Source organism: Perissodus microlepis, chromosome 12 (assembly GCF_051167445.1).
Source record: "Perissodus microlepis isolate ML-2025 ecotype Zambia chromosome 12, ASM5116744v1, whole genome shotgun sequence".
NCBI lineage: Eukaryota > Metazoa > Chordata > Actinopteri > Cichliformes > Cichlidae > Perissodus > Perissodus microlepis.
Window position 1 is genome coordinate 24,117,614 of NC_140472.1, and position 25,004 is coordinate 24,142,617.

Genomic DNA, 25,004 nt, shown 5'->3' on the forward strand with positions numbered 1-25,004 from the left:
TTCTTTCTCGTTTTAGCCAGCAAGGAAATGTAAATGTCAACATATCTTGTGTGGAGATCCTTCTGTTACTAATTAACCTTTGCCGTTTAGAAGCTAGACTGAGCTCTGCCTAAACACTGCAATTAACTCAAGCTTCAAAAGACAGGGAGACAACATCTACATGGAGCCTGCAAAGGAGGAAATCACACCGACTTCATTATCCATGCCGACACACATACTTTGCACCCCTCATGTATTTTGGGGTTCTCGTAGGTTGATATTTCCCCCAGGCAGCAGGAATGAGTCTATTGGGAGGATGTCAAAATTTAGTGGATTAACAAATCTAATTTCTTTTTATCTTCATAAGCTTGGACAGGAAAGCTAGTTTCGTTATAGCCCCTGGTGAGAGGAAAACCATAATGTGGAAATCTGTAATCGTAAATCTCCGTATTTAAAGCTGAGGACTGCTGACGTCTGTCATGTTCAAGTTCAACTTCCAGATGCAGGGACTGGGAAGAAAATTTGTCCTGTGGCAAACTGAAGACTTTGGTGATCTAAACAAGTAAACGAGCCAGTGTAATTTAAAAACTGTCTTCTGTGTGGGTCTCCTTTGGGCTTGAGCTTCACAGGCTCCTCTGGAGTCATGAATACCAACATTCAGCTCGTTCTTCAGCTCAAGGGCAGTGTCAGTTACAAAGTCAACCCATTAACATCTTCACTCTTCAACGCCATGCTCTTTCTTAACAGAAGAACCAACACGAGTCAATAGACAGGTAGGTAAGCAAGTGAAATACCTCTGTTTTCCCCTGGGAGGAGACTAAAAATGCTATATAGTGGACAGGAATTTGTTTCTCTGATGTGATGTTAAAAAACCGAAGGAGTTACCCCAGGACTGATGCACACAAATGACTGACATAATTTCCAGGAGAAAGGAAGTATCTGGGCTTTAAGAGGGTAAGGGTGAAGCTGAGTAAATGCTGGGGAGGTGCCAGAACAAAGCTGATACCATGTAGAGTGAAAAGGATGAAGGAGAGCTTTAGCAGACTAGACCCTCCACAGTTGGACAGTCTGTAAGGGGAGAAAGTGAGTAAAAGGAAACCCTTTAACGACAAGGAAGGTATCTCTGGCAAACATGATCAGCCAAGCTTTTTTTGCAGACAAGATATGGCTAGTTCAAGAAAGCTGAGAAGATAAACCTTTGTGTGACATGAAGTGATATTAACAGGCAAGTGACAGGTCTTAAATTATATCAAATGACTAAAAATAAAAAACGTCAGCCCTCATTGCTGGGGGCACCACGGGCAAGATCAGAAAGTTAATACATCTATTATTCAACCACAACTATCAAGGTTTCTTCCTGAAGAAATACTAACAGGTTCTGGCATACTTAGCTCCTGACAGCACAGCAATACCTAAGGAAGGTGCACTGCTGAAACACAGCCTTCATCATTACTAGATGCACTGCATCAATCCTTGTGAGGAAGTTCAAACAAGCTTTGGCCCTTTTCACTTGAGGACATCCGTCAATGTCAGCCATGATTAGGTCTTGAAAAAATACAAATTTCTTGGGAAGACTAGACTAACGTCCTTGCAGGTCCGACATGACAAATGTCCTGTATGGTCAGCGTCAATTCTTATCAGCACCTCATTAAAAATGTAATGATCACATGAATATTTACCAAGTTTAATTATGGCTCCATATAGCTATTCTGTCATGCCCTGCACCCCCTTTTCCTTTCCAGGAGGGCAGTCTCTCATCTAAGTTCCAGCTGAATGCGTCCTTCCACCTTGATGAATATTGCAAAAGTCCAAGGAGAGCTAGCCGCTGATGGAATCCACCTCAATCAGCAAGAGAATCAATGGCATACATTCACATTTGCAAAGGCTCTAATTGGCGGCAGTAAAATTCAGCAATTTACCCATGAGAGAAATGGGAGTGGAGTGCAAGGAGATCAGCTCATTTGTAACAGAATTTTTTTTTCTTTTAAACAACTTGTCCTTCTAAAAACAGAAGGCCTGCAACAGATGAGGAGCAGACCAAGCAAAACTATTAATGTCTCTGCTTGTCTGGACTAGTTATTGAAGTAGGGATGCAACACTGGAGCTTTTTCATTAAGGTTTTAGCCAGAACTGGCAGTATTTGGTTCATTTCTCTTTACCTGTGTTCTGCTCAAATATAGTCTCAACTAATATAATGTAAAGATCTGATATCACAACTGTTATTCCTTCTGACAAATAGTATTCAGTAACTGGCCTTTTGAAAAGTTGATAGAACCGATGAGCAGTTTAAAACAAAAATTAACAATTTATGAAGTTAGTACTAATTGTTAGACCCTTAATTCTCAATATTTCAAAATTATATTTTCAATTATACAATAAAAAATGTGTTGTATGTATTCTTTATGTACACTACTGTGCAAAAGTCTTGAGCTGCTCCTCATTTTGTAAATGTTGCTAGGAAAATGGTAAATAGATGGAGCAATTCATTGAAACAATGGAAATGCAGTAAAAAGGCAAAACACAGAGTTTGTGCATTTCTAATGTGCTTAAACATTTTCCACCATTCTTCAACACAGTCTCACCTCTCCTAGACAAACGTTTAAGTAATTTTTTTAATTAGTGTTTAGGAATAGTTCTCCAGATTTCTTGAAGGACATTCAAAGTTCTTTGGATGTTGGCTGTCAAGATGATCCCACACTGCTTTAAAAATGTTGAGGTCAAGACTCTAGGGAAGCCAATCTATGACTGATAGTGTTTCATTGTGTATTTTTCTGTCCAGGTATGCTTTTACTGCACTGGCACTGTGTTCGGGATCACTGGAAAGCATCTGTCTCTCAGATGCTTTTGCCACCGACTTTCAGTCCTTTTCCTGTGCGATTTCCTCAGCCTTTTCTCCTAGGTTCTCTTCGTTAAGACTGACTTCTTGACAGCCCATACTTCCATTGAGATCATTTCTGATGAGACTTTGGTGAACAGTAGATGGCTCAACTGAAGGACCACATGCAACTCTCACGTCCTGTGTTAGATCTTTGTTGGATTCCCCACCCCCGCATTTCTTCAGGCACTTTCAGATACTGTTCATACATTGGAGATAGCTTGTTAAACATCCCACTTCTTTTGTCCACCACCTGCAACGCACTATACATCATGTCAAGATATGGCATAAGTTTGGATAATAGCTCGTTGGGAATCACCTTGTTGGTGCAGAACTATTGCCATATTTTGCAAATTCCACTAAAGAAAGTAACAAAGTACACCAAAATGCAAAAAACAGTTGGTTCTTTAAGTTTTCTGCAGACAGAATTGGCTGATCCCTTGACTTTTTCTATGCTTGAATGATTGATAGGTCAGTGTTAAGTGACTAAGCAAATAAAGTAACCATCCTCTAAAAGACTGGACTGAAAAAGCAGCCAACAACAATCTTGAAAAATCTTCAGAAAGGCTGGAGAACTAGTGCTCAAGGCCACTTCAAACAAAAAAACAAAAAAATCAAAAGACTTTTGCACAGTACTGTCTTCTCAACACAACAAAAACAAAAGGTAAACAAAACCTGATATAACAGCTCCCTATGTGTTTATTCAGATTATGAAAAGTCATTTAGCTGATAATCAAGTGAACAGAGCCTCAAGTTGATACAAATTGTGTTGACAACACAAATAATCCATCTGGGAAGAACCAGCCTTTGTCTCCTTTTTGATGCTATCTCCGGTGTTTAATCACTGAACACGAAACACACTGAACAGTAAAACAGGCCTTTATAAGAGGGAGACATATTGAGTGACATCTTCTTAGCTCTTTGAGTCCTTTGCTGTCCTGCTGGGCTGCAAGCTGATGCATCCTCACTTTGTCTCAGATGTAAAAATTCTGTCCAAAGTGCCGAACTTGAAAGCCTATCCCAATGGAAATGAAGGTTTATTATTTGTTCTGGTGCTCAGTAGAAAAGAGATGATCGATGCACAGTTTAGGGTTGAAAACATCTTTATTTCTAAAAATACAGAGGCTTTGGTATGTCATACTCATACATTCCAAGGCCTTAGGTTCCAAAGAAAAACATGCTGGTATCCCTATTTGCATTTTACCTCAGAATGCAGTTTGTGTTAAATTTCACCATTCTAGCATTATAAATAGTATGCCCTCTTTGTTGATATGCAACTCATATAATAAAAGGTCTGGAAATCCTGATGGAAAAAATGTTTAAGTGCTCAACAGATGTTGTAAAATGAGCGGAAAAGTGTTCCACTGGCGTTCTGAATATTCCTCTCTTGACTCAATTCCAGACATACAGAAAGAAATGAGGGGGGAAAAAAAGCTTGAAGTAGTAGTGTTTTATTCATCTTTATGTAAATCCAGTCATTTACGGTTGCCTTAACAAATCAGGAATCAAGTGTGTCAACATCTAGCAGAGAAGGAAGTGCATATGGGGATTACAAAAGAACAGAAATAGAACAAAAGCAGATCGAGGGAGAAACCCTCCGTCGGTTAAAGTCTACAAATCCTGACACGAATAAAATGAACATGTTTTTAATTGTCTGAATTCTCTATGTGCTGTTGAAAGTTTACAGTAATACTCTAAATTCTAACCTCAGTAAGCTATTGTTCATATCAGAGTGACATGGAGGCTGAGCCCCGAGCTGCTTCACACCATAGAAAAATATTTGCATTTTTAAATGTACATTGCTGAATTTCTAAAGAATGGATGAAAACGATGATTCTCACCTTGCAACTTCTTCTCACCCTGGTGTTAGGCCCAAGCCAGTTTTTTCTTTTCTTTGCATCCTACACAACTAAGAAAGAGAAACTGCTCGTTGCTACATAGCAAATGTTACAAGTATATGCTCAAAACCAATATTCCAATAAGTAAACCCCACACAGTATTTATTTATATTTATATATATATGTATATATATATATGTATATATGAAATCAAATACACTTCCAGAAAAGTTGAAATGCTAAGTGAAACATTTAAAATAGAACTAAGACATTGTATCAAATGTTGAAATTGAGAAATTATGCTGTATAATGAAAAATATATTACAACTTTGAATTTCATGCAAAATTGGCAGACCTGGCTTGCAGACAGATCAGTCAGCAGACACGCTCTGACTACGAAGCCATGCTGTTGCAATATATGCAGAAAATGGTTTGTCATTGTCTTGCTGAAATAAGCAAGGCATTCACTGAAAAGTCCTTGTTGGGATGGCACATGTTGCTGGAAAAACTTGCATATATTCAGCATTTAAAGTGACTTCAGAGGGGTGTAACCACCATACCATGTGCACTAATGCATCCTTATATAATCGGAGGATTTTGGCTATTAAACTATGCACTAATGAGCCAAAAGTGTGGGCTACATTCTGTTTCCCAAATCTCAACTTTTCCCTCCCCCTACTGATACCCAATTCAAAATGAGCATTTCTCAGTTACAACATTTAATGTGTTGACTTGTCTTTTTTTTTTCCCAATAAAATCTAATATAATTTCTATAATTGGATGGCATTTGCTAACCACTTAAGGCTTAACACTTTCTCTTAATTATCATGATGACTGTGGTTAATATTCTTATAATATGGCCCATCATTTTTGGGTAAAGGCAACTGCTATTTCAAGCACTGTTAAATTTCTCAACATAACGCTCAGTCAATGATAAATCCGTGCACGGAAATAGAGCACACTTGATTCCAGGTAAAACGGATGCCAATTTCATCTTCACATTTCAAAATGCTCCATATCCTGCTGAGACAGTAAGGTCACGATCTCACTGCAAACATGCACATTTCAATGCTTTCTTCTTGCCATAAATTTTCCACAGTTCTGACTTCTTCTGGAGTGAATCGTCCTTTTGTATGATAACAATGTGCATACTGAATCACTGCAAAGAGCTCTGTCCTTACACCACGTGTACTCGTACAAGTCTGCAGGCGCTTTTAATACTGTACTGAACATCCAAGAACGAAAGAAAAAGTTTCAAGTGGACAAAATAAACGTAACTAATTTCAAATAACCTTAAGTGAGGTCTGAGGTCCTGGCCGTTCAGTTGTCTGCTCTGAGGCAGTAAGATGATGCCTCCTGGGGCGACAGAGGTGCAGTGTAGATCACCAGTTTTGGTTGGTGAATAAATTTTTCTGTTTTGAAGTTATTTCACTAAAATAATTCTGGTCCAGTGGTTTCTGAATGTTTATTGTTTGAATCTTTTTATTCAAGACCAAAGCTTTAGCCTTGCAACTTTACCTCTAATCACCCCACCACGATACAGAGAAGTGAAACGGTATGAGGAGTGATACTCCTTACCTTTACCTAGAGCAGATATCACTACATCGCCTGACTGAATTGTAAAATCTCATACTGAAGAGATTTGCTTCAAATAAAACTGATGGACTCAGACTTTGTGTCTGTGAGTGTGTAGCTACATGTTCACATGCATGTTTGAACAGTCAATGAGAAGCAAACATGACTGAGCTTCGCATTTTGTGTGCGTATACAAAAAAGGGCCTTTGTATAGCAAATGTGTTTTATGTGCTTATGTGTGCGTGTGTTTGTTGAGCGTGTCTGTGTGATCCAGCAGTAGCTACGAAGTGTTCGATGTGTTGGGACTCCAGCCCATTTGATAAGCTCTCTCCAGGGTTCTCTTGCAGTCCTGCATCACTGTGCTGAACACAATGTGAGGGTACTGGACCACCAGCCTCTCCACTGTCTCCTCGTTGACCTGCAAATACGAACACAAAGACATGCGCTGTTAACATATGATCGTGTTTTGTCTTAGCTTTAGACCTTCTAACACTTTTTTTCCTAACTACTGTTGCTTCTACCAATCTTACATTTTTAAAGTTCTGGTTTAAGGAGCCAGCTTATGTTTGAGCACATCACCGAAATAATAAAGAGTTAAAGTCCAATGCAAAAATTTTAGTATTTGAATTCTGTCTATTCAGATGGTGGTGGGTTTATAGTTGTTTTACACCAAGGGTGGGGAACTCCAGGCCTCGAGGGCCGGTGTCCTGCAGATTTTAGATATAACCCTGGGTCAACACACCTGAATCAAATGATTAGTTCATTACCAGGCCTCTGGAGAACTTAAAGACATGTTGAGGGATTATGTAGCCATTTAAATCAGCTGGACATGTCTAAAACCTGCAGGACACCGGCCCTTGAGGCCTGAAGTTCCCCCACCCGTGCTTTGCACAGTAGTAGGATGGATGCTACAGTTCTTGACATCATCCTTAGTTGTAGTATTACTGAAGTTTAGTCTGCTATGATGGCTGGAACAGAAAGACCTTAGAGAAATGCTTCTTTAGTCTCACTCAGTATGCAATATTATAAAACCTTGGATAAACAAAATGTAAATGTGCACTGTGTCATTTTTTTCCTTCTCCTTTTCAAAATGCTACCAAAGGCATTCACTAGCCCTTGGGATCTAAGTCCACCTTAACGATATGATCGTAGTTTTATTAATGAAAGAAAACAAGAGAAGTTGTAGATATGTAGAATAGCTTTTGTTTGCAGCACTAATGTCTTTCAATATTTCCATTCAATCACTTAATAATGTATTTTCAGTGGCAGTGATGGAGGATAAAAAAAAATGTATAGTCCTCCTGTCTAAAAATATATGCTTACAGGCTTCAGGAAAAACAAGTCACATCAAATGGATTCATTTTGAAGTTAATGAAGAAGTGACGTACAAACATTTCCTCAGACAGTATTTCTTTTCTATCCTAAAAAAAAGAAAATGTCCTGTGACTGGCAGCTCTCTGGGTGAAAATGCCGTGATAATGCCAGAGGTCAGAATGCTTCAAGCTGATAGGAGGCCAACAGTAATTTAAATAAGCATTTGTTACAACTGAAGTATGCAGAAGAGTATCTCTGAACACACAACACGTGGAACCTTAAAGCAGATGAGCTACAGCAGCAGAAGATTACACCGGGTGCCACTCCAGTCAGCTAAGAATGAGTAACTGAGGCTACTATTCACACGGGCTCGCTAAAAGTGACCAACAGAATAGCGAAAATATTGCCTGGTCTGATGAGTCTTGAGTTCTGCTGTGATATTCAGATGGTAGGGTCAGAATTTGGCATAAACAACATGAAAGCATGGATCTATTCTGCCTTGTATCAATGGTTCACGCTGGCAGCGGTGGCGTAATGTGTGGGTACAATTTGGGCCTCTTAGTACCAACTGAACACTGTTTAAAAACCACAGCCTACCCGAGTAGGTTGCTGACAATGTCCATCATTCCTGACTACAGTGTACCCAGGATACAATTTTGGATGTGCAGCCATCAAATCTGCAGCAACCGTGTGATGCCTTCATGTCAATATTCCCCCAAATTTCTGATAAAAAGTCCAACCTGATACTAGTGAGATATAAGCAAGTGTATTTTTCTACAACTTTCTTTGGACAGAGAAAAAAGCCTTTAAGATTCCCGTAAAGGTTATTAGGACACAGCCAATTGCTGACTTGAACTTCTGGTTAAATACAACTCTTTTTTGGTAGCAATTCATTTTTTACAAGCACTTAATAAATGTATCATATAAATACATTTAAGCTATAAAATGATAAACAGTAATGACAAATTTTGACTATTGTCCAGGCTTATGTCCAGGCTGGAGGTGCCATGATTTGTGCGAGCACTCACCCCATTTCAGAATAGATTTCCAGGAGGTTGTTGGTATATTCTTTAAAATGAAAGCTTACAAGGATATACATTTAACAGAAATATGGTTTTAGGTTCAATAAACTATTAAATTGATTAAATAAAAATATGGTTAATGACCTAATTAAGACTAGCAGAAACCCTGCTTGGCCTCTTAGTGTCCTGTACAAATTGTGTACTACTATGAACGATAGCTGATTCTGTAGGAGCATGCCGTGTGCGCGCTCATATGCACATACAGCTAGACTGTCGTTATGGGTGAAGCACCAGTGGACAGCTGAGATCACCACGCTAATAAGGCCCTCATGTTCTCAGAGGACAAGAAAGACAAGGAGCTAATAGCTACTCCAGCACTTCTCTGCCAGTCAAACACTGTCGGGCCACTTAGAGCCAAGAGTGAGAAAGCCTGAGAATATGACAAAGAACAGAGGCACAGTAACCCTAGAGACCTTGAGGGGTTAACCGCAACCTACCCAGAACCAACCCCCCCTACCCACCTGTGAGCATGACACTTTCCAGGGGAAATCATGTATAAACACTTACACACATGTTGACGACACAGTCATCTGATGTTGCCAAAGCAGTGACAAAACAAGTTTCACAGTTTCCCTGAGCTTAACGGCCAAACGCCCGTTGGTTTCTGTGTTTAGTAGAGTCTTGCATCGTCACAGTTCCCTGACTCTTGCTTGGGTTATGATCTCTTCTGGGTGTCATTATATCTGTCTAATTCATTATTGTTCTTCATTGAATACAAACTTCTTAAGCAGTGGAAATCAGCAATTTATAGTGACAAAACAATGGAAAGACAAATGCAAGACAGAGTTAATTTATTTCTCTAAATCTGCTGAAGAGAATGAATGAGCCGGGAGACCACCAATGTCTCCTGGTTCACAGAAGGTGGATGGAAACTCTGCATAAAACAAGTAAATCCAATAAGACTAAAAGGCAACAACATCCTGTTAGTCTTCCCTTTGACTGCCAAAGTACAAACAAGCGAGCTGAAGTTAAGGTGCTTGATGCCAAAACCCAGAGTCTTTTAGGAAAGCAGTGTGACAAGACTAATGTAATAAAATCACAACAAGCACAGGGTCAAAAAGGAATTCTTAATGTCATCTCTCTTTTTTTTCTTAGTGGGAGGGGGAGACCTCATGTTAAATGCTCAAGATGCCTACTCTCAGTTCTCTCTTTTCACTCAGTGTTGAAGAGAAAGAAAATAACAAACAGTAGAAGATGTTGTAATTTTAAATAACTCTCTGAGCTCCAATTCTGGAAAAACACTTTGAATCATCAGCAGGCAAACAAACGAGAAACGAGAAATGGAAATGAGAAAGTTCCAGCAACTCATTCACCGTTGTGATCAGTGATACTTTAGTAAAGCTGAGCCTTTAATAAAACAGTGTTTCAGGATATTGCTTTAAAGAATTCACATTAGTATAAGATATTATATTCCAATTGCTACGCAAATCATCACATATCCTCAAGTACTGTGAAAGATAAAAGTGAACAAGTGAAGCGTTGCCGTGGAGTATACATCGAGGCATGAAAGGGGATAACAATCAAAGAGTTCCTGCAGATGTCTGAATATCTCAGTATTTTTCTACACGAGAATCGCTGACTGGGCCATAAGTTACCCTCACAAGGCCTTTTATGGTATGTTTTTGGATGTGTTTCAGGCCACCTGTTTTTATGCACATTTTGAATGTGTCACAAAAAAATCAGGGTGGAAATCACCCTTTCCCTTCTCTCCTAGTTAGACTTGCACACTTGTAGCTACTTAAGTTTCTGTGATGCATACAGTTGCTTCTTTGTATAATCCCAGACTGAATACACAATGTTTTGATTAGGGCTTGGTAGAGGTCATACCATCTGTTGCAGGACTCCCCATCCTCTTAGTACCTGGATATGGTCCTTCATGACTTCGCTTTGGTTTGCCTGAAATGCTTTTAATTACACGATCCAAGACTGTCCTCTTCATCTGCAGGGATTTAATAGCATCTAACGAAAACATATGGTTGGATGTGCCCACTTTGTCATATAGTCACAAAAGTAGTAACTGGAAAAATACATTATAGTGAATTTTGTTTTGCAGCTTTTGAAAGATTGATAAAAAAAATAAATCTGCTTTGCCGTTTGGATGGAAACTTGTTTAATCATGTCAGGTTCTCACACAAGCTCCTATAACTAGTAGGTACTTATGGTTTTGGGAGACTAGGCCGGTTCTAGCTATAGGCAGATGTGGGATCAGCCGACCCAAACTGACGAAAGTAATGAAAAATTAGTCATATTTTTTCAGCCAATAGAAAAGCACCCAAGAAAGCATGAGTAATGTGCAAACTGCCTAAGGCCCGCTTCCAAAGTCTCCCCTTGTACCGCCTCTTAACGTGATCAGAGGCACAAACACACAGAGGTCAGAAGAAGCAGACAGCTGTGTCTCTCGGAGGCTGCACAGGTGTCCGACTATGAACTCAGAGCAACAAGTGAACTACACCAACATGGTTCCACTGCTTTTGAGGCAATCACACACACTCCTGGTTAAAAGTGTTGTGAAGCTTTCTCCCCCTCCTTTGGTTTAGGCTATCACGTGTAATTTAAGGATAGATAATTGCTGACATGTTTTGGTCTGTGAAAACGTTGCTTCTGTGAAATCCTTGGGAGACTAAACTATTTCCATCTTTTTTGACTGACTATACTGTGAGAGTAGCTGCTGCTGTGAGTATGGAAGTTCCTTTAGATGAATGTTATGTGCTTTATAATATTCTTGAGTATTTTTATGTAAGGACTAGTTTGAGCCTCACAGTATAGAAATCAGCTCTAATTGAGCACGTTTAGTGGCAGACTGGCCATCGGAAGCACCTGGAATGTATCCTGGTGAGCTAAAGGTCATTTTGGCCTGCTGCAAATAAGCTGATGAACTTTTCAGAATCCACATCAAGCGTGACTCTGTCGCCCACTCTCAGAGCCTGAATCCTCTTGCTATAGTGTATCCATTATGTACGCACTGCAAAGACTTACCCAAATGCACACATGCAGCTTACCCTTCTCCCTTACTGTTTCTGCAAGGCATGCAACGTCTATCTGCTGCTCTAAACATAATGTTAGAGAACTCACAGGAAAGGTGGAGAAGATAGGGAGAGAGAACACTAGGCAGATCGTCTGAGCCTGAATTGCTGTAGTTTTTGTTTAGTTTCAGTGCATATGTGTCTTTTAGGAATTTTCATCATTTTGCTCAGTGTTTGAATATAAATATTTTCATTTGAAAGTTTGACCTCAGTCTATATCTTATTCAGTGATCATGAGCTGAAAGCTACTTCTTTTGGATGCCAGCGTCTAGCTCTGCATATCAGACTGTATTCTGATTGGTGCACCGATATAGCCGTGGCAGACATCGAAAGCTCAGGTTCAGACAGCTTTGTCTCGTCGCCCCGAAGTTTTGCTTTTGTAATCTGGATAACTTTCAGATACATATAGTGGACAAGTTTCATCTGTAGGGGTTTTGCATCTTTCCTGCAGTAATTAAGACAACCATAGTATTTAAAAATAAAATGTTGGTTTTTATAATACTTATAAAAATCTTTATTGTCCATAAATAATACTTTTAATTCTTCTTAATTAATTCTTTTTCATTTTCTCTAACCCATCTCCCACACTCTTTTTTTAGTTTAACTAATCCAAAAATAGAAAAGCAAATAGCTTACTGATAGCACGATTATTTGTCTTTTGCTAAGACATCCAATAGCATCGTAAAGTGAATTCTTTTAGTCGTGTAGAGAAAATGTGGTGACAATAGTACATAACACATGGGGTTCGCCTAAATGGCCTGAGATTGATTCCAATTCCTGGCCTGAATTATTTATTTCAATCCAACCTTGAGCTCTTTTATTTCTCAGAAGAGATCCTGAAATGTACATCCAATCTAGAGGGAGAGACATTATACATTAAAATTTATTTTAGTAAATATTAAACTTATTCCCCAACTATTTTCATCTTGCATTACTGCATCTGCAACGGCACTATATATAGCAGGATTTATTATCACTATTTTGACAGACTCAAACTTTTTATAAAGTCAACACTTCTGGAGATGATTCTCTGTGTGTATTGTATGTAGAACAAACATACAGATCCCTGCTCTTCTTCAGCCTGTGAAAATCATCACACTGCTGCTGCATATGACTTGAAACAAATAATATTAATCACTGTAGTGTGGTAATGATGATTATTATGTTTTTGTAGGGATCATGTACAAACCACTTAAAGCAGCGGCGTCCAGGGTGCCACTTGGCTTATGCTCACAATATATAAGCACTGCAGGCCTGGCAAGTAAGTATAAAGTAAGTATAATAATGAAGAAACAAACATAATGGTTTAACAGCTGTCTCCTTTTCCTATTTTTAAATTTTATTCAGGCGTCATGTCTGGGATCCTTTTAACAAATTCTCCAGCTGGCTCCAAAAAACACAAGCATAGACTTTACTATAATTTTAACTGATATATCTTTCTTTAATGTAAGGTCATTCATTGTCTTTATTAAGTGGACACAGTGAAATGAGAGAGAAGTCGAGAGATGGAACAAAGCTTTAAAAGATCGAACCCCCCACACACCCTCCCACTCGCAGACAAACACCTGCAGTTTGCCTGCGAAGATGGCAGGGACAAAAAACAAGAGAAGAAAAGCTTAACCAAGGCCTCCAAACACACAGAGAGAAGTTAAGTTTGTTATGACATATGGCTGAGCCTCATTAACAGATAAAATGACAACCCCCTGATTGCCTTCATAACATATTATGCTGTATTCTTGAAAAGAGAATGAAACATTCCCTAGCTCGTTAATCAGGGCTTAATTACAATTAAAACAGATCTAAAGAATAGACCTGTCACGCTGATGGGAGGCCATAACATTCATTAATGCTAATTTAGTGCAGCTCCACTTGCTCAGCAAACATGGCACACACAACACGGCTCCCAATCAAAATGCTGAATCATTTCCTAATTGCTGGTTGTGGCAATGCTAAATGTTTGAGCTTCAACAAGATTGCTTTGATGGAAATCACGAAAACACTCGCTATTGTCCTGACCTGGGTTCTTCTTCTTTTTTCCCCCCACTGTCACATACAATGGGGCATGAAATAACCGCAATTCAAATACCGCAATTACCCTTTTTAATTTTCATATTTATTTCCCATCTTATTCATAGCCTTTTCTTTTTTTCTTTAGGTCACGAGCAGTTGTCTAAGCATTTCACTGCATATCGTACTGTGTATGACTGTGTATGTGACAAATAAAATTTGAATTTGAATTTGAAATATTTTACTTTGTGATGAATGGCTGATGTTTCTTTTTCTTTTGGACATTAAAGACTATATACGTTTTATGTTGATATAACGCAACAGAGAGATTCCTTGTCCTGGTTTTGAGATTTATTCTATTAATTTGCAGGTCGGAGCCTACGCTGTGGACCAAAAAAAATCCACTGACTTGGACGTTCATACATCATAGCATCCGTTAACTTTCTTCCCTTGCAGTAGCCTGGCAGCGAGCCTTACTGTAAGATCTTTCTGCCTACAAACGACAGCCATCTGTAAAGAAACCCTGTCGCAGCAAATACCCGAGTTCGAGTTCACGGATACAGTCCTTCTCTTTTCAGCTTGAACAATGCTGCGTGCCCTTTGCACAGCTGTGAGTTATGTGAAATGAGATGTGATGACATCACCACACCTGCTTGGTATTTGCAGCTCAAAGCTGAAGTTTGACATGAAGGTCAGACCATATGCTGTAGGTAACTGGCAGGTACAGAGGGGAGTCCTCTGGTTACAATTGTGCCACTGACTTCTTCTAACCAGCCATTCAGCTGCTTCCTCTCTGACTGGGTAATATAGCGCTCAATGATATTTTGTTGGTTGGCAACATAAACTTAAAAATGCTATCAGACGATGGGGCCTGTAGTGACTGGAATGGTGCTTTAGATATATGGCTCCTTGAGGGATTTTCTTCTTTTTTTTTTAGCCCATGCAGGCCTGATCCACTGTACTGTACTGTACAACCCCGCCGTCGAACCTGCTGCCAAGTCTGTAGGAGAGCCATATGATAGAGCAGATCGCTATTCACTGATGATTCTAATCTTTGAGAAGCATCTGGGAGAGCAGCCACAGCTATCTGGAGCAAAGCCTGTACTTATGATATTTTCCCCCATTTTAACTTCAAAGATGCTGCCCTCTAGATCTAAGTGCGGTGTAATTCACCCTGATGGGAAATGCGCTGCTGTCAGGGTTTACAAGAGGGTGAGGGAGATGAGGGAAAAACAAAAAGATGTATGTCTGATATGTCGTTCGACAAAGAGCACCTTTTATGTGAACATGCTGCGCAGTAAATGAGATTACGTTGTGGGGTTGGATGTGAAAGCGCACACTGACAACTGCTCGTCTACTTTTACATGAGATGGCTGAATGTAAGCGACAGTAAGTTGTCAAGCTGACCTCTTGCTCTCTCTTGGAGTGCTCTTATGTGCTTTCTTCCTGCGAGCCCTCTCTTTTTTTTAAGACTAATCCGCTGATGCAAAATGCACTCTATCACCACGTAAAATATGCATTTACCGTAAACACTGGGCCCTCTCTTGGTAAGCAGCACAGTAAAATCCGCCGTAAAGATGACTAATGCCGCAGCCGTTCACATTCTCAGATGGAAAAAGAAGAAGGGGGTTGTAAATCGATAATCAGATACACAAACATGAAGATGCATATCGTATTAGACCGTCATGGCGAGAACGCACTCTTCGTGGTTCTAGCAATCAGGCGAGGGAAATGGAATAAATGGCGTAATCCACAGAGCGCTGTTTTTTTCGTAGCAACGTGACCCTGAGAAAGAAACAGAACACTGACGGTTGATATTGAACAATAATTTAAATGAATGTGCAGCGGAGATTTTAGAGAAAAGATATGTTCCACTGTCCTTTTTATATTACAAAAATGTTTCTTCCCAAAAATGGCCCCACTATTTTATTCCCTTTTTGTTTTCAATAAATTTGGCACAGGTCTGCCGGGCTCTTTTCTTTGTCTCATCTCTCCCCATTTTCTTTGGCCATGTGGCAGCCATTGCTAGTTCCTGGCCCATAAAGAGAGACAAATACCCCCCGTTCCCTGTCTGTTCCTATGTAGACAGTGTATCAGTCGACCAGTAAATACATTTGGGGTAAATGTTTAAAAAGCCTGTTTAAGCAGCAGAAGAATGCAGTGCATCAGGTCTTAGTAAAACACAGCTTAAATGAGTCTGGATTTAAACAGGTCAGATTTATAGCCTTCTTTAAACCGCTCAGAGGAAAAGCCCCCGTTGTAAAGTTTCCAAACGAGTAACTGGACAACTGAACAATAGTTCACCATCTCTGATAAGGAGAGGAAGGAGGGAGTGGGGAATGTATGGGAAAAACAAGAAAGCAACAAACTAGGAGACGCAGGAGCAGAGAGAGAACAAAGAGATCCCTATAAACTTATTCTGAAGGATTCAATATTTCTTAATGATCTATTGATGCATTGGCTCAGAAGCTTAAAGGAACATACTTCTGACCAAAGAAGGCCTGAGTTCAAATATTTTGATTTTGTCTCGCAGAAATCTGCAGCGCTTGGCTCTGAACGTGCGTTTAAAAACCAGGTCAGGCACTGCTTGCGACAACTAAGGTCTGGTCCTCCTCATCCCTGCACAATATCAGACAGCAGCAGAACTCAAAAGCAGGGTGTCAGTACAAACACTCACACACGCACACACAAAGAAGAATGGGGGCTCAACTGAACAGGGTCAGAGAAAGAGGTTCTGGAGGCCAGATTCTTAAACCCCACACTCCATCACGCGTGACAAAGGTAACTAAAGGAATGTGTAAAAGGCTCAAGCCAGTCCTTCTTTCCACACCGGCCATCTTATCGCTGCAGACTGGAGGAAAGCATACCCTTGCTCAAAAGGCTTTTTGCAATTTATTTGTCCATCATGGTTAAATCTATTAGGCCAAATATAATAAAGCTAATTAAAATTTAAGGCGTTTTGTTAATATAGGGTAGTGGCTCTAAAGGTGAAGGCAATCCATACACTCACAATGAATAAGTTTTCCTAACATAGTCCTCTAAAGTAAGATTTAGTTAGTTTTTTTGAGGCAAAGAGTTTGCACAAATTTTTTTAAGTTCTGGGAAGTAATTAGATTTTACAGCGTAGCCAAAAGGTCCACAAAGTAATACTGTTAATTATAAAACTGTAATGCAATATTAATAAGTGTGTCTTAACAGATGGTTTTATTTATGCCAATAAAAAGCATACTTCCCTCACCACAGTGTACAGAGGCAAAATTACAGTGGATTTTTAAAACAATTAATATCTGACTAAAGTGCAGAATTTCAGCTTTAATTCAAAGACTTCAACAAATATTTTGCATTTGCTGTTTAACAATCAGCCATTTTTGAAAGCCCTCTGCTTTCAAGGGGACAAAAGTACCTGGACAAGTGACTGATAACAGTTTGATAATGCCTGTTCCCTGTTCTGGTATTCCGTGACAAATTAAGGAGATAAAAGATCTGGAGTTGCTTCCAAGTGTTGAACTTGGATTTGGTAGCTATTCACTGGAACTTTTAAAAACGAGGCCCAAGAAGATGTTGATGCAAGTGAAAGAGACCATCATTATGCTGAAAAACTAAAATAAACCTATCAGAGTATAATAAAAACTTTAGGAGCCGCCAAATCAACAATGGGGTACATTCTTAAAAAGAAGGAATGTGCTGGCGAGCTCAGCAAAACCAAAAGGCCTGAAAGACCACAGAAGATAACTAAAGTGTTTGATTGCAGAATCCTTTGTTTGCTTAACAAAAACCATCACAACACCAAGCCAAGTAAAAAAAAAAAAACCCTATTTTTTTTAACTCAGGAGGTAAGTCTATTTTTATCACAGTTTACAATGAATAGATGCATTCACAAATATAACTGCACAGAGTTTACAACATGGGGCAAAACGCTGGTTACACTCAGTGATGTGACTTCTGTCAGGAGTATCCTGATGTGCAGAGGCTTATACTCTCTGCTCAGATTCTGCTCAGGAAAATGACTAGACAGCACTTCGTATTCTTAAGGAGTCGGATCTCAACCCAGTAGATCGTTCTTTTCAAGTATTGAGGACAACAGTAATGGCACAGAGACCCATAAATAAGTAGAAACTAAAGGTGGCTACAGTAATGGCCTAGCAGATCATCAGGGAGAAAACAACATTTTTCCCTGGGTTCACTTCAGAGAAAAACAAGTATTACAAACAATCCTTCTATTTAAAATCACGCTAGCTTGTTTAATTAGTTTTGAGCTTCTGAAAATGGGGGACCGTTTTTAAAAGGGGCTGTAATTTCTAAGAAAGTTACAAAGTTAAACGCCTTGTTTAAAGCCCTTGAAATAAAGCCGAAACTCTGCACTTCAATCACATCTTGATTATTGAATTTGAAATCCACTGTTGTGGTGTACAGATGCAAAATTCAAAAAATATGTCACTGTCCAAAAACATGATGATTTCTTTGGGATAAAGAAAGTTATTGTGACAAACCACATCACATGAGAGCAAACGTTCACAAGAATTTTGCATGAGAGTTGTAGATTAAAAACAGTTCAAATGGCATTATAGAGCATAAAAACATTGCTGGAAAAAATTCTCCCCAAAACAATAATAATACTTCTAGTATGGTGCTCTGAAAACAAAATGCTTTCATTACTGGAAATACAATAAAACTTCCTGCTTACCTGTTGGACAAACTAAGATTTCTTTTTGGTTTCTAAAATCGCAAACAAGCTAATTGGGTACTGGCAAACACACACGAAACACAAATTCCATAGCGGCTTACTGGAGGTCAAACACTCGCACAATTCCTTAAAGATAATCACAACAGAGCTCCCTTGTTTAATTATTTTGCTTTGCATGACTCCCTTGTTATTCAGAATAAATAAATAAATAAATAACAAGGACAGCTTGACCCTGTCCTTTCGAAGAAAACCATTATACAAAATTCATAGCGACTCTTTAAAGACCACAAGCAGTAGATTACGTCTGCAAACTGGTCAAAGTCAAAAAGCAGTGGCCAGCAGTCAGTGATCTCATTTGAAGGCTGAAGTGTGAATAACACCTACGGTTGGGTTATTATCCTGAATTACTGGCTAATTCCTAATAATGAAATAAAAGCAATACAACTGGAGTCAAGTTCTGTTAAACAAAAAGGACAAACAAACATGTTGTATTCAGATTTCAGGGTTTTATTTGATTCTCTGTCAGTAAAAGCATTTTCATGGTGTAAATCTGTATCTTTGTTCTCAGCTCTAATGTTAAACAAGCTGTCACAAGAACTCTGCTCCAATAAAAAATATTTATTGGATGTTTTTTCACAGTTACTTGTAAATCTCACAGATGTAATCAGTCCCGCTAAAAAATTTTTTGACCACTCTTACTACAAGCCTCATTTACCCATTCACAAAAATGCTTTTGTCAATGCCCAAGTACTTTTCTGCTAATACACACACACAGACAGGCAGGACACGCAGCCCCTTCCTTGGCGACAGCCCCACCCCATTCCTCAAACTTGGCTGGATGTATATTAAATTTGAAACGCCGGTGCATTCAGTGATGCTTGTTACATTGTCATTAGCATTAAATACCCAATCCATAACTAACACAGTCAGACACTGTGCCTGCAGGCTAAAATGTTCTCTGATAACCTACCGTCGCTGCCTCTGTGAGACAATGAGGAAAAAAGATGGACTGTTAGTTACTGCCCAAACACCTATCACATTTGGCAACTCCGAGTACCCCGAGCAAACCGACTGTTGTCTACTGTCTGCCCATGACTCCATGAGATTATGTTGACCTCAGCTGTAGTGAGTAAACAGCACTGGATGATGGAGGAAGCGGAGGGCGAGGAGACAAAGAGGGAAGACAGACGAGGGGGCTACTTGAATGAACTAATTGAATGAACAAAAGATGTCCGCAGCATCCAAAATTCAAACAACCTTGGTTGTCCTTACTCAGAGAAAGAGGAAAAGGGAGACGAAATAAACAGACAAAAAGATGGGAATGGGGTAAAAAAAAAAAAAAATAAATAAAGTAAGGACAAGATAGGGAGAAGGCCAAGATGTGCATGGGGGTGTATGTGTGGCCAGGTGAGGTCAGGTTTACGTGTGTGCTTTGGCTAGATTTTTGTTGAAGGGCAATTCTGAGATTCCCTTGAGCTACTCGGTGAACTCTGTCAGTGTCTCACTTTATTTCACCCTCTCTCCTTCACTGTCCCTTGCTCCTGCCCTTTAGAAACAAGATGAAGGGATGATCAGGAGGCGGCTTCAGTTAAGACCGCCAATCAATACAGCTCTTCTGTGTGGGATGAGACTCCAAGATTACACTGAAAATCACAAATGGCAAATGACTCTTTCAAACTACTTTCTCCACTTTGAACATTCAAGCCTGACCAAAGCCTTCAAAATAGGAACCAGAGAAGCTCCCTATCTTGCACTTGATAGTGTGCACGCAGTGGCTTTCTCCTAATTCCCTTTCGCATTAGAAACCTTTAAACTAAGGATCCCCGCTGTTCACAATAACAACACTCATCAAAGAAAGTTTTACTGAACTCCCAAACTCTCATTTCCTATACGAGAGTTAAAATGCCTCCTAACTCTTCACCATACTTCATCTTTGTTTTCTTCAGTCCAAACCTCCAGGCCCTGAACAATTAGGCCCTTGTTTATGTCTGCAAATTGCTGTGCCGTGCCTATCAGTGTATAGTCCCTGGCAGCTGGATGCACCGGTGGAACGACCATATTGATTGGGATGTCTGTTCTTTTAACAAGGTCTGTCTGGTTGCTCTATCTAGGGGTAAAGCAGTGTTCATACGTGTTCCCCAAACACCGCTCCACCTCAGTTCAGGTAATGGAAGCACACTTCAAAACTGCTTACACAAAACACTTTTTGGTGGGGCAATTTGTAAAGGGAATACCCAGTACACGCTCGATTGTTCCATATTATCTAATTTTCTTATTATTTTCTCTTGGTTTCTGTCATTTGTGAAATTTTTTGTTTAGCCTTTTAACCACAAGGCCAACCCTCATTTTACTTTCTCTTCTCCTCCCCCTCTTCTCATTATTACTATGATAACTCTAACTTTCTTCACCAGCTGTCCCTGAAGAGGCCAGTAGCAGTCAGTGTCATTATTTTCCATAGTCCAGCTTCATGCTGACTGCATGAGTTTGCTTCTCTCTCTGTTTCACAGCCTTGACTACCCATTTGTTTTCACTCTAATGAAGTAGTGGAAACGTAGCTGGGGAAGAACTAGTGAAAAAGGAGAAGGGGGACTAGATGGGGTTAAAAGAGAGGAGGAAAGAGACAAAGCACATGAGAAGTTTAGGGAGTTGACAGAGGAAGAAAGAAGATGAGAAGAAGAAAAAAAGGGTACATTTGAGGAAGCTGTGAAAATGTTTCTAAAGAACATATTCCACCGAGTCTGAATAAGATCAAAAATCCCCAAAAGTGAGATATACAGAAAGAAAGAAGACACAAAATTTAACTCGCTGGCCAGGAGGACCCATTACAGAAAAAAGCGACTTAACAGAGATATGAATACAGTGTCGAGATAAGAGCACACTGAACATTACTAGGCGCTGTACAGATCAGTAAAAATCTTTGTTCTTTCTCTTTCCCATGTGATTGGAAACTTCCTTGCGGTTGTCCAAAAAAAAAGAAAAAAGTTAGCACTCACCTTCCACTTTAATTGGCCAATCACATACCAGCAAGTCAACCTAGTTCAAAACTAGCACCAGAATAGGAAAGAAAGGTGATTTAAGTGACTTTGAATAAGTCATGGCTTTTGGAGCCAGATGGGTTGGCCTGAGAATTTTGGAAACTGCTGATCTACTGGAATATTCCCACACAACCATCTCCAAAGTTTACAGAGAATGGTCTGAAAGAGAAAAACTATCCAGCGAGTGGCTGCTCTCTGGGTGAAAATATTTTATTGATGCCAGAGGTCAGAAAAAACATACAACAGGAACTCAAATAACAACTTGCTACAACCAAGGTGTGCAAAAGTGCATCTCTAAACACACAACGTGTGGAAACTTGAAGCAGCTGGGCTACAGCAGCAGAAGACCACACGGTTGTCACTCCTGTCAGCTAAGGACAGGAAACTGAGGCTAGAGTATACACGGGCTTATCAATTGAAAAACAGTTGCCTGATCTGTTTTCTGCTGTAACATTCGGATGGTAGGTTGGCAATTTACAACAATATTAAAACAATGATTAATCCTGCCTCGTATCAAAAGTTTGGCAGGTGGTGATGGTGTAATGATGTGATGGATTGGCACACTTTGGGTTCCTTAGCCACAGATTAGAATCGTTTAACCGCCACAGCCTTCCAGAGTATTGATGCAGATCATATCCATCCCTTTATGATCATATCATACCCATTCTCTGATTCTGGCTGCTTCCAGCAGGATAATGTGACATGTCACAAAGCTGAAATAGTCTCAAACTGGTTTCTTTGAAAAGGACACTTCAATCATGGAAGGGCAACTGACAAATCTGCAACATATGTGTGATCCTGTCATATCAATATAGACCAAAATCTCTAAGGATACTTTCCACCAACTTGTTGAATCCATGAAAAATAAAGGCAGTTTCGATGGCAAAAAAGGCACCAACCTGATACTAGCAATTTGTACTTAATGAAGCATGAGTGTAGTTATGTGGATTTGTGTTAGTTTAGCATATTATTGTGTGCTTGTCTCTCTGCCTAGGGCGGGAGAATGTTTTTGTCATATTCCTATCATTTTAGTTAAAAAAGACCTCTGAAGATAGTGTTCTAGTTACAATCATTGCGTGGATTAAAACATAATGTTGCATTGTGTTTGTGGAATGCAGAAAGATGATTCCTTCCCACACAGAAGATCTAACACTTAACAGTAGACTTACTGAGGAGCTGCTCTTTTCTGAGACACACAGATTGACACATGCAACAAAAAGGATTCATTTTTCAGAAGATTAAGGCACTTTTTCCCTGAGTCTGATTACTTTGAAAGACTGGCACAGTCATAGCAGAAAGAGGGGAAAAAAATGAATTGATTTGATTATTTTGAGGCAAGTCTGGATCAATCGCATTCTTTCCCCTCGTCAGAACGGGGTCATTTTGCCCTGAGGGCAGAGGGGTGTAATCATTTGAGGCAGGCGAAGCACGCCATTTTCCCGAGCCTAGGGGTTCTGATTTCAATGCTCCATTATGAGCTGTGTTAACAGCAAATAACATGAATTCCTCTCAGAGAACACACACTGTTACACACAGACACGTTGCATTCGAGGGTGTATAAACACACTGTGACACAAAGGAAATCCTTCAGACAGAGCCCTTCTGAAGAAGGACAGAAGGGGTAAAAAGTCAGTAGGACAAAATGTATATGGTTTAGCCACTGAAGGTAGAAACTAGATAAGAAATCAAATAGATTTTACTCACATCTGTGCCTGTGCTAAGTCTGTGTTTGAACAGATTTAAAAAAACAAAAAAAAAAACAAAGAAGAAAAAATCCCTCGTATCACCCTAAATAGCAGTAGACACACAATTCAAGCTCCCCTGCTTTAAAATGTATACAGTACAGAAGCACGTTTGTATAAACTGTGACGAAGGAAATCGATCCTTCACACTGCTCCACATGAGGAGAGCCAGCTGGATCCTGTTAACAGTTCTTAAATGAATTCTACACTTTCTAAATCCGGTGACATTCAGGGAGGCTGTTACATTAAAATTCCCAGCGTTTTGACAATTCCAAACAAATTTACACAGGCTGGGTTGTGCTGCTCAGGCACTGAGCTGACTGGTTGGTCCGCACCATGTGTCAAGGTTAACACAAGATTGTGTTTGTCTAAGACTGACAGGACCCACTCTGAAACCTAACTCCATTAGTTAGTGTGAAAGATTGTGGGGGCAGAAGTCTGAAATTATGCTTATTTTGAATAGTTAAATGTAAATTATACAACCTGCCTAAATGTAATATTGACAAGTTTAGAAAAGCCCTGATGATGATCAGGGCAAGAAGAGGACACATCTAACGTATTCAATTTTTTCCAGCAAATGACAGATATTTGCACTAAATTTCCACAAAACACACATCTTGAACAAAAACCAAACACAGTCCTTGTAAGGGAAACATTAACTTGAATATTTGCAGTATGTCCACAACAATGTAAACACAGCACGAGACAAGAAGCAACTAATAACATTAGCAGACCGCTCTGTGTAAGCATATATAACAATTTATTTTTTGGACTGAAAACATTCCTGGTTGGTATGTACAGAAAAATAATTTTGGGCTAGGGAGTATCAAAAAGGCTTATGTAGCAGTCGGCTAATTTGTTAATGCTGGGGTTGTTTCTTAGGTTTGTACATTTATCAGGCCTCAGTCACACAGGCCTAGAAACCACTGTTTCAAGGGAATAATGTGTAATTCCCCACCAAGTGGGTGGATTATTGCTGGAGGTTGCTGGTCGCTGCACCAAAACACTCCTTGTAGTTGCTAACAGTTTGTTGCGGTCACCCATAGTTTGCATAGAATATGATAAATTGTCTTCAAATGTTTGCCAAGGACTCGCTGAACAACTGTGAAACTTGAAAAATGGTGACACAGATTGGAAACAGAGACCGCTTGTCTTCAAAGTCAGGGTTGTGCCTCACCCCTGCAGCTAACATGCTTCGAAGGTGCAACTTTTACCTTGAAGGCGAGTGCTTTCTGTTTCCAGTTTGCAATGGACTTTTTGCATTTCTCTATCATGTATCAAACAGTTGGCAATGTAAAACAAGTTGTCATTTATATGCAAACTGGCCAATTAAAAGCAATCACAAGGAGGTTTTCAGTGCACCGTCACATACCTCTTTGTGACCAATTACCTGTAGCAACTGCTAGCTACCACTTGCCAACCGGTTGGGGAATACATATACAAAAAGCAACACTTTGCAAATACTTGGCCAATGAAAAATATATGATGTCTACTCTTACCACAGGGTAACATCAAACAATTAGAGAAACAAAACAGAGTGCCAATGGGGAGCAAAAAACCAGAGAGTTGTGACAGTTATCGAGCAGTGAGCGTAGACAGGGATTTTCATATTAGATGACTCTCTGACCGTCGTTGTAAGGAAACTTTTTAAAAAAAAAGAGAAAACAGTGGTTTGACAACACGGTTGTACCTTCGACATTTACTTGAAGAACAATTAGTGATGTAATGTTGAAAAACCTTGAACAACCTATGAGCACAGAAGCACGTTTTTCACAGAAGTACTGCTGACCTTGTACGTTGGTCATTCACGCTGTCAACAATATGCTTAAAAAAGTGGAGAAAACATAGCT

The 25,004-nt window shown here is 39.6% G+C and overlaps 1 protein-coding gene across 1 annotated transcript in view; it reads right to left on the minus strand.

Moving 5' to 3' along the window:
- Positions 1-4,289: 4,289 nt before the first annotated feature.
- fbxl17 (F-box and leucine-rich repeat protein 17) overlaps positions 4,290-25,004 on the minus strand; it is a 223,163-nt gene continuing 202,448 nt past the window's right edge. The window contains exon 11 of the mRNA XM_084947158.1: positions 4,290-6,685. Coding sequence (XP_084803284.1) covers positions 6,548-6,685 — 138 coding nt within the window. The 3' untranslated portion in view covers positions 4,290-6,547. The remainder of the gene's footprint in view (positions 6,686-25,004) is intronic.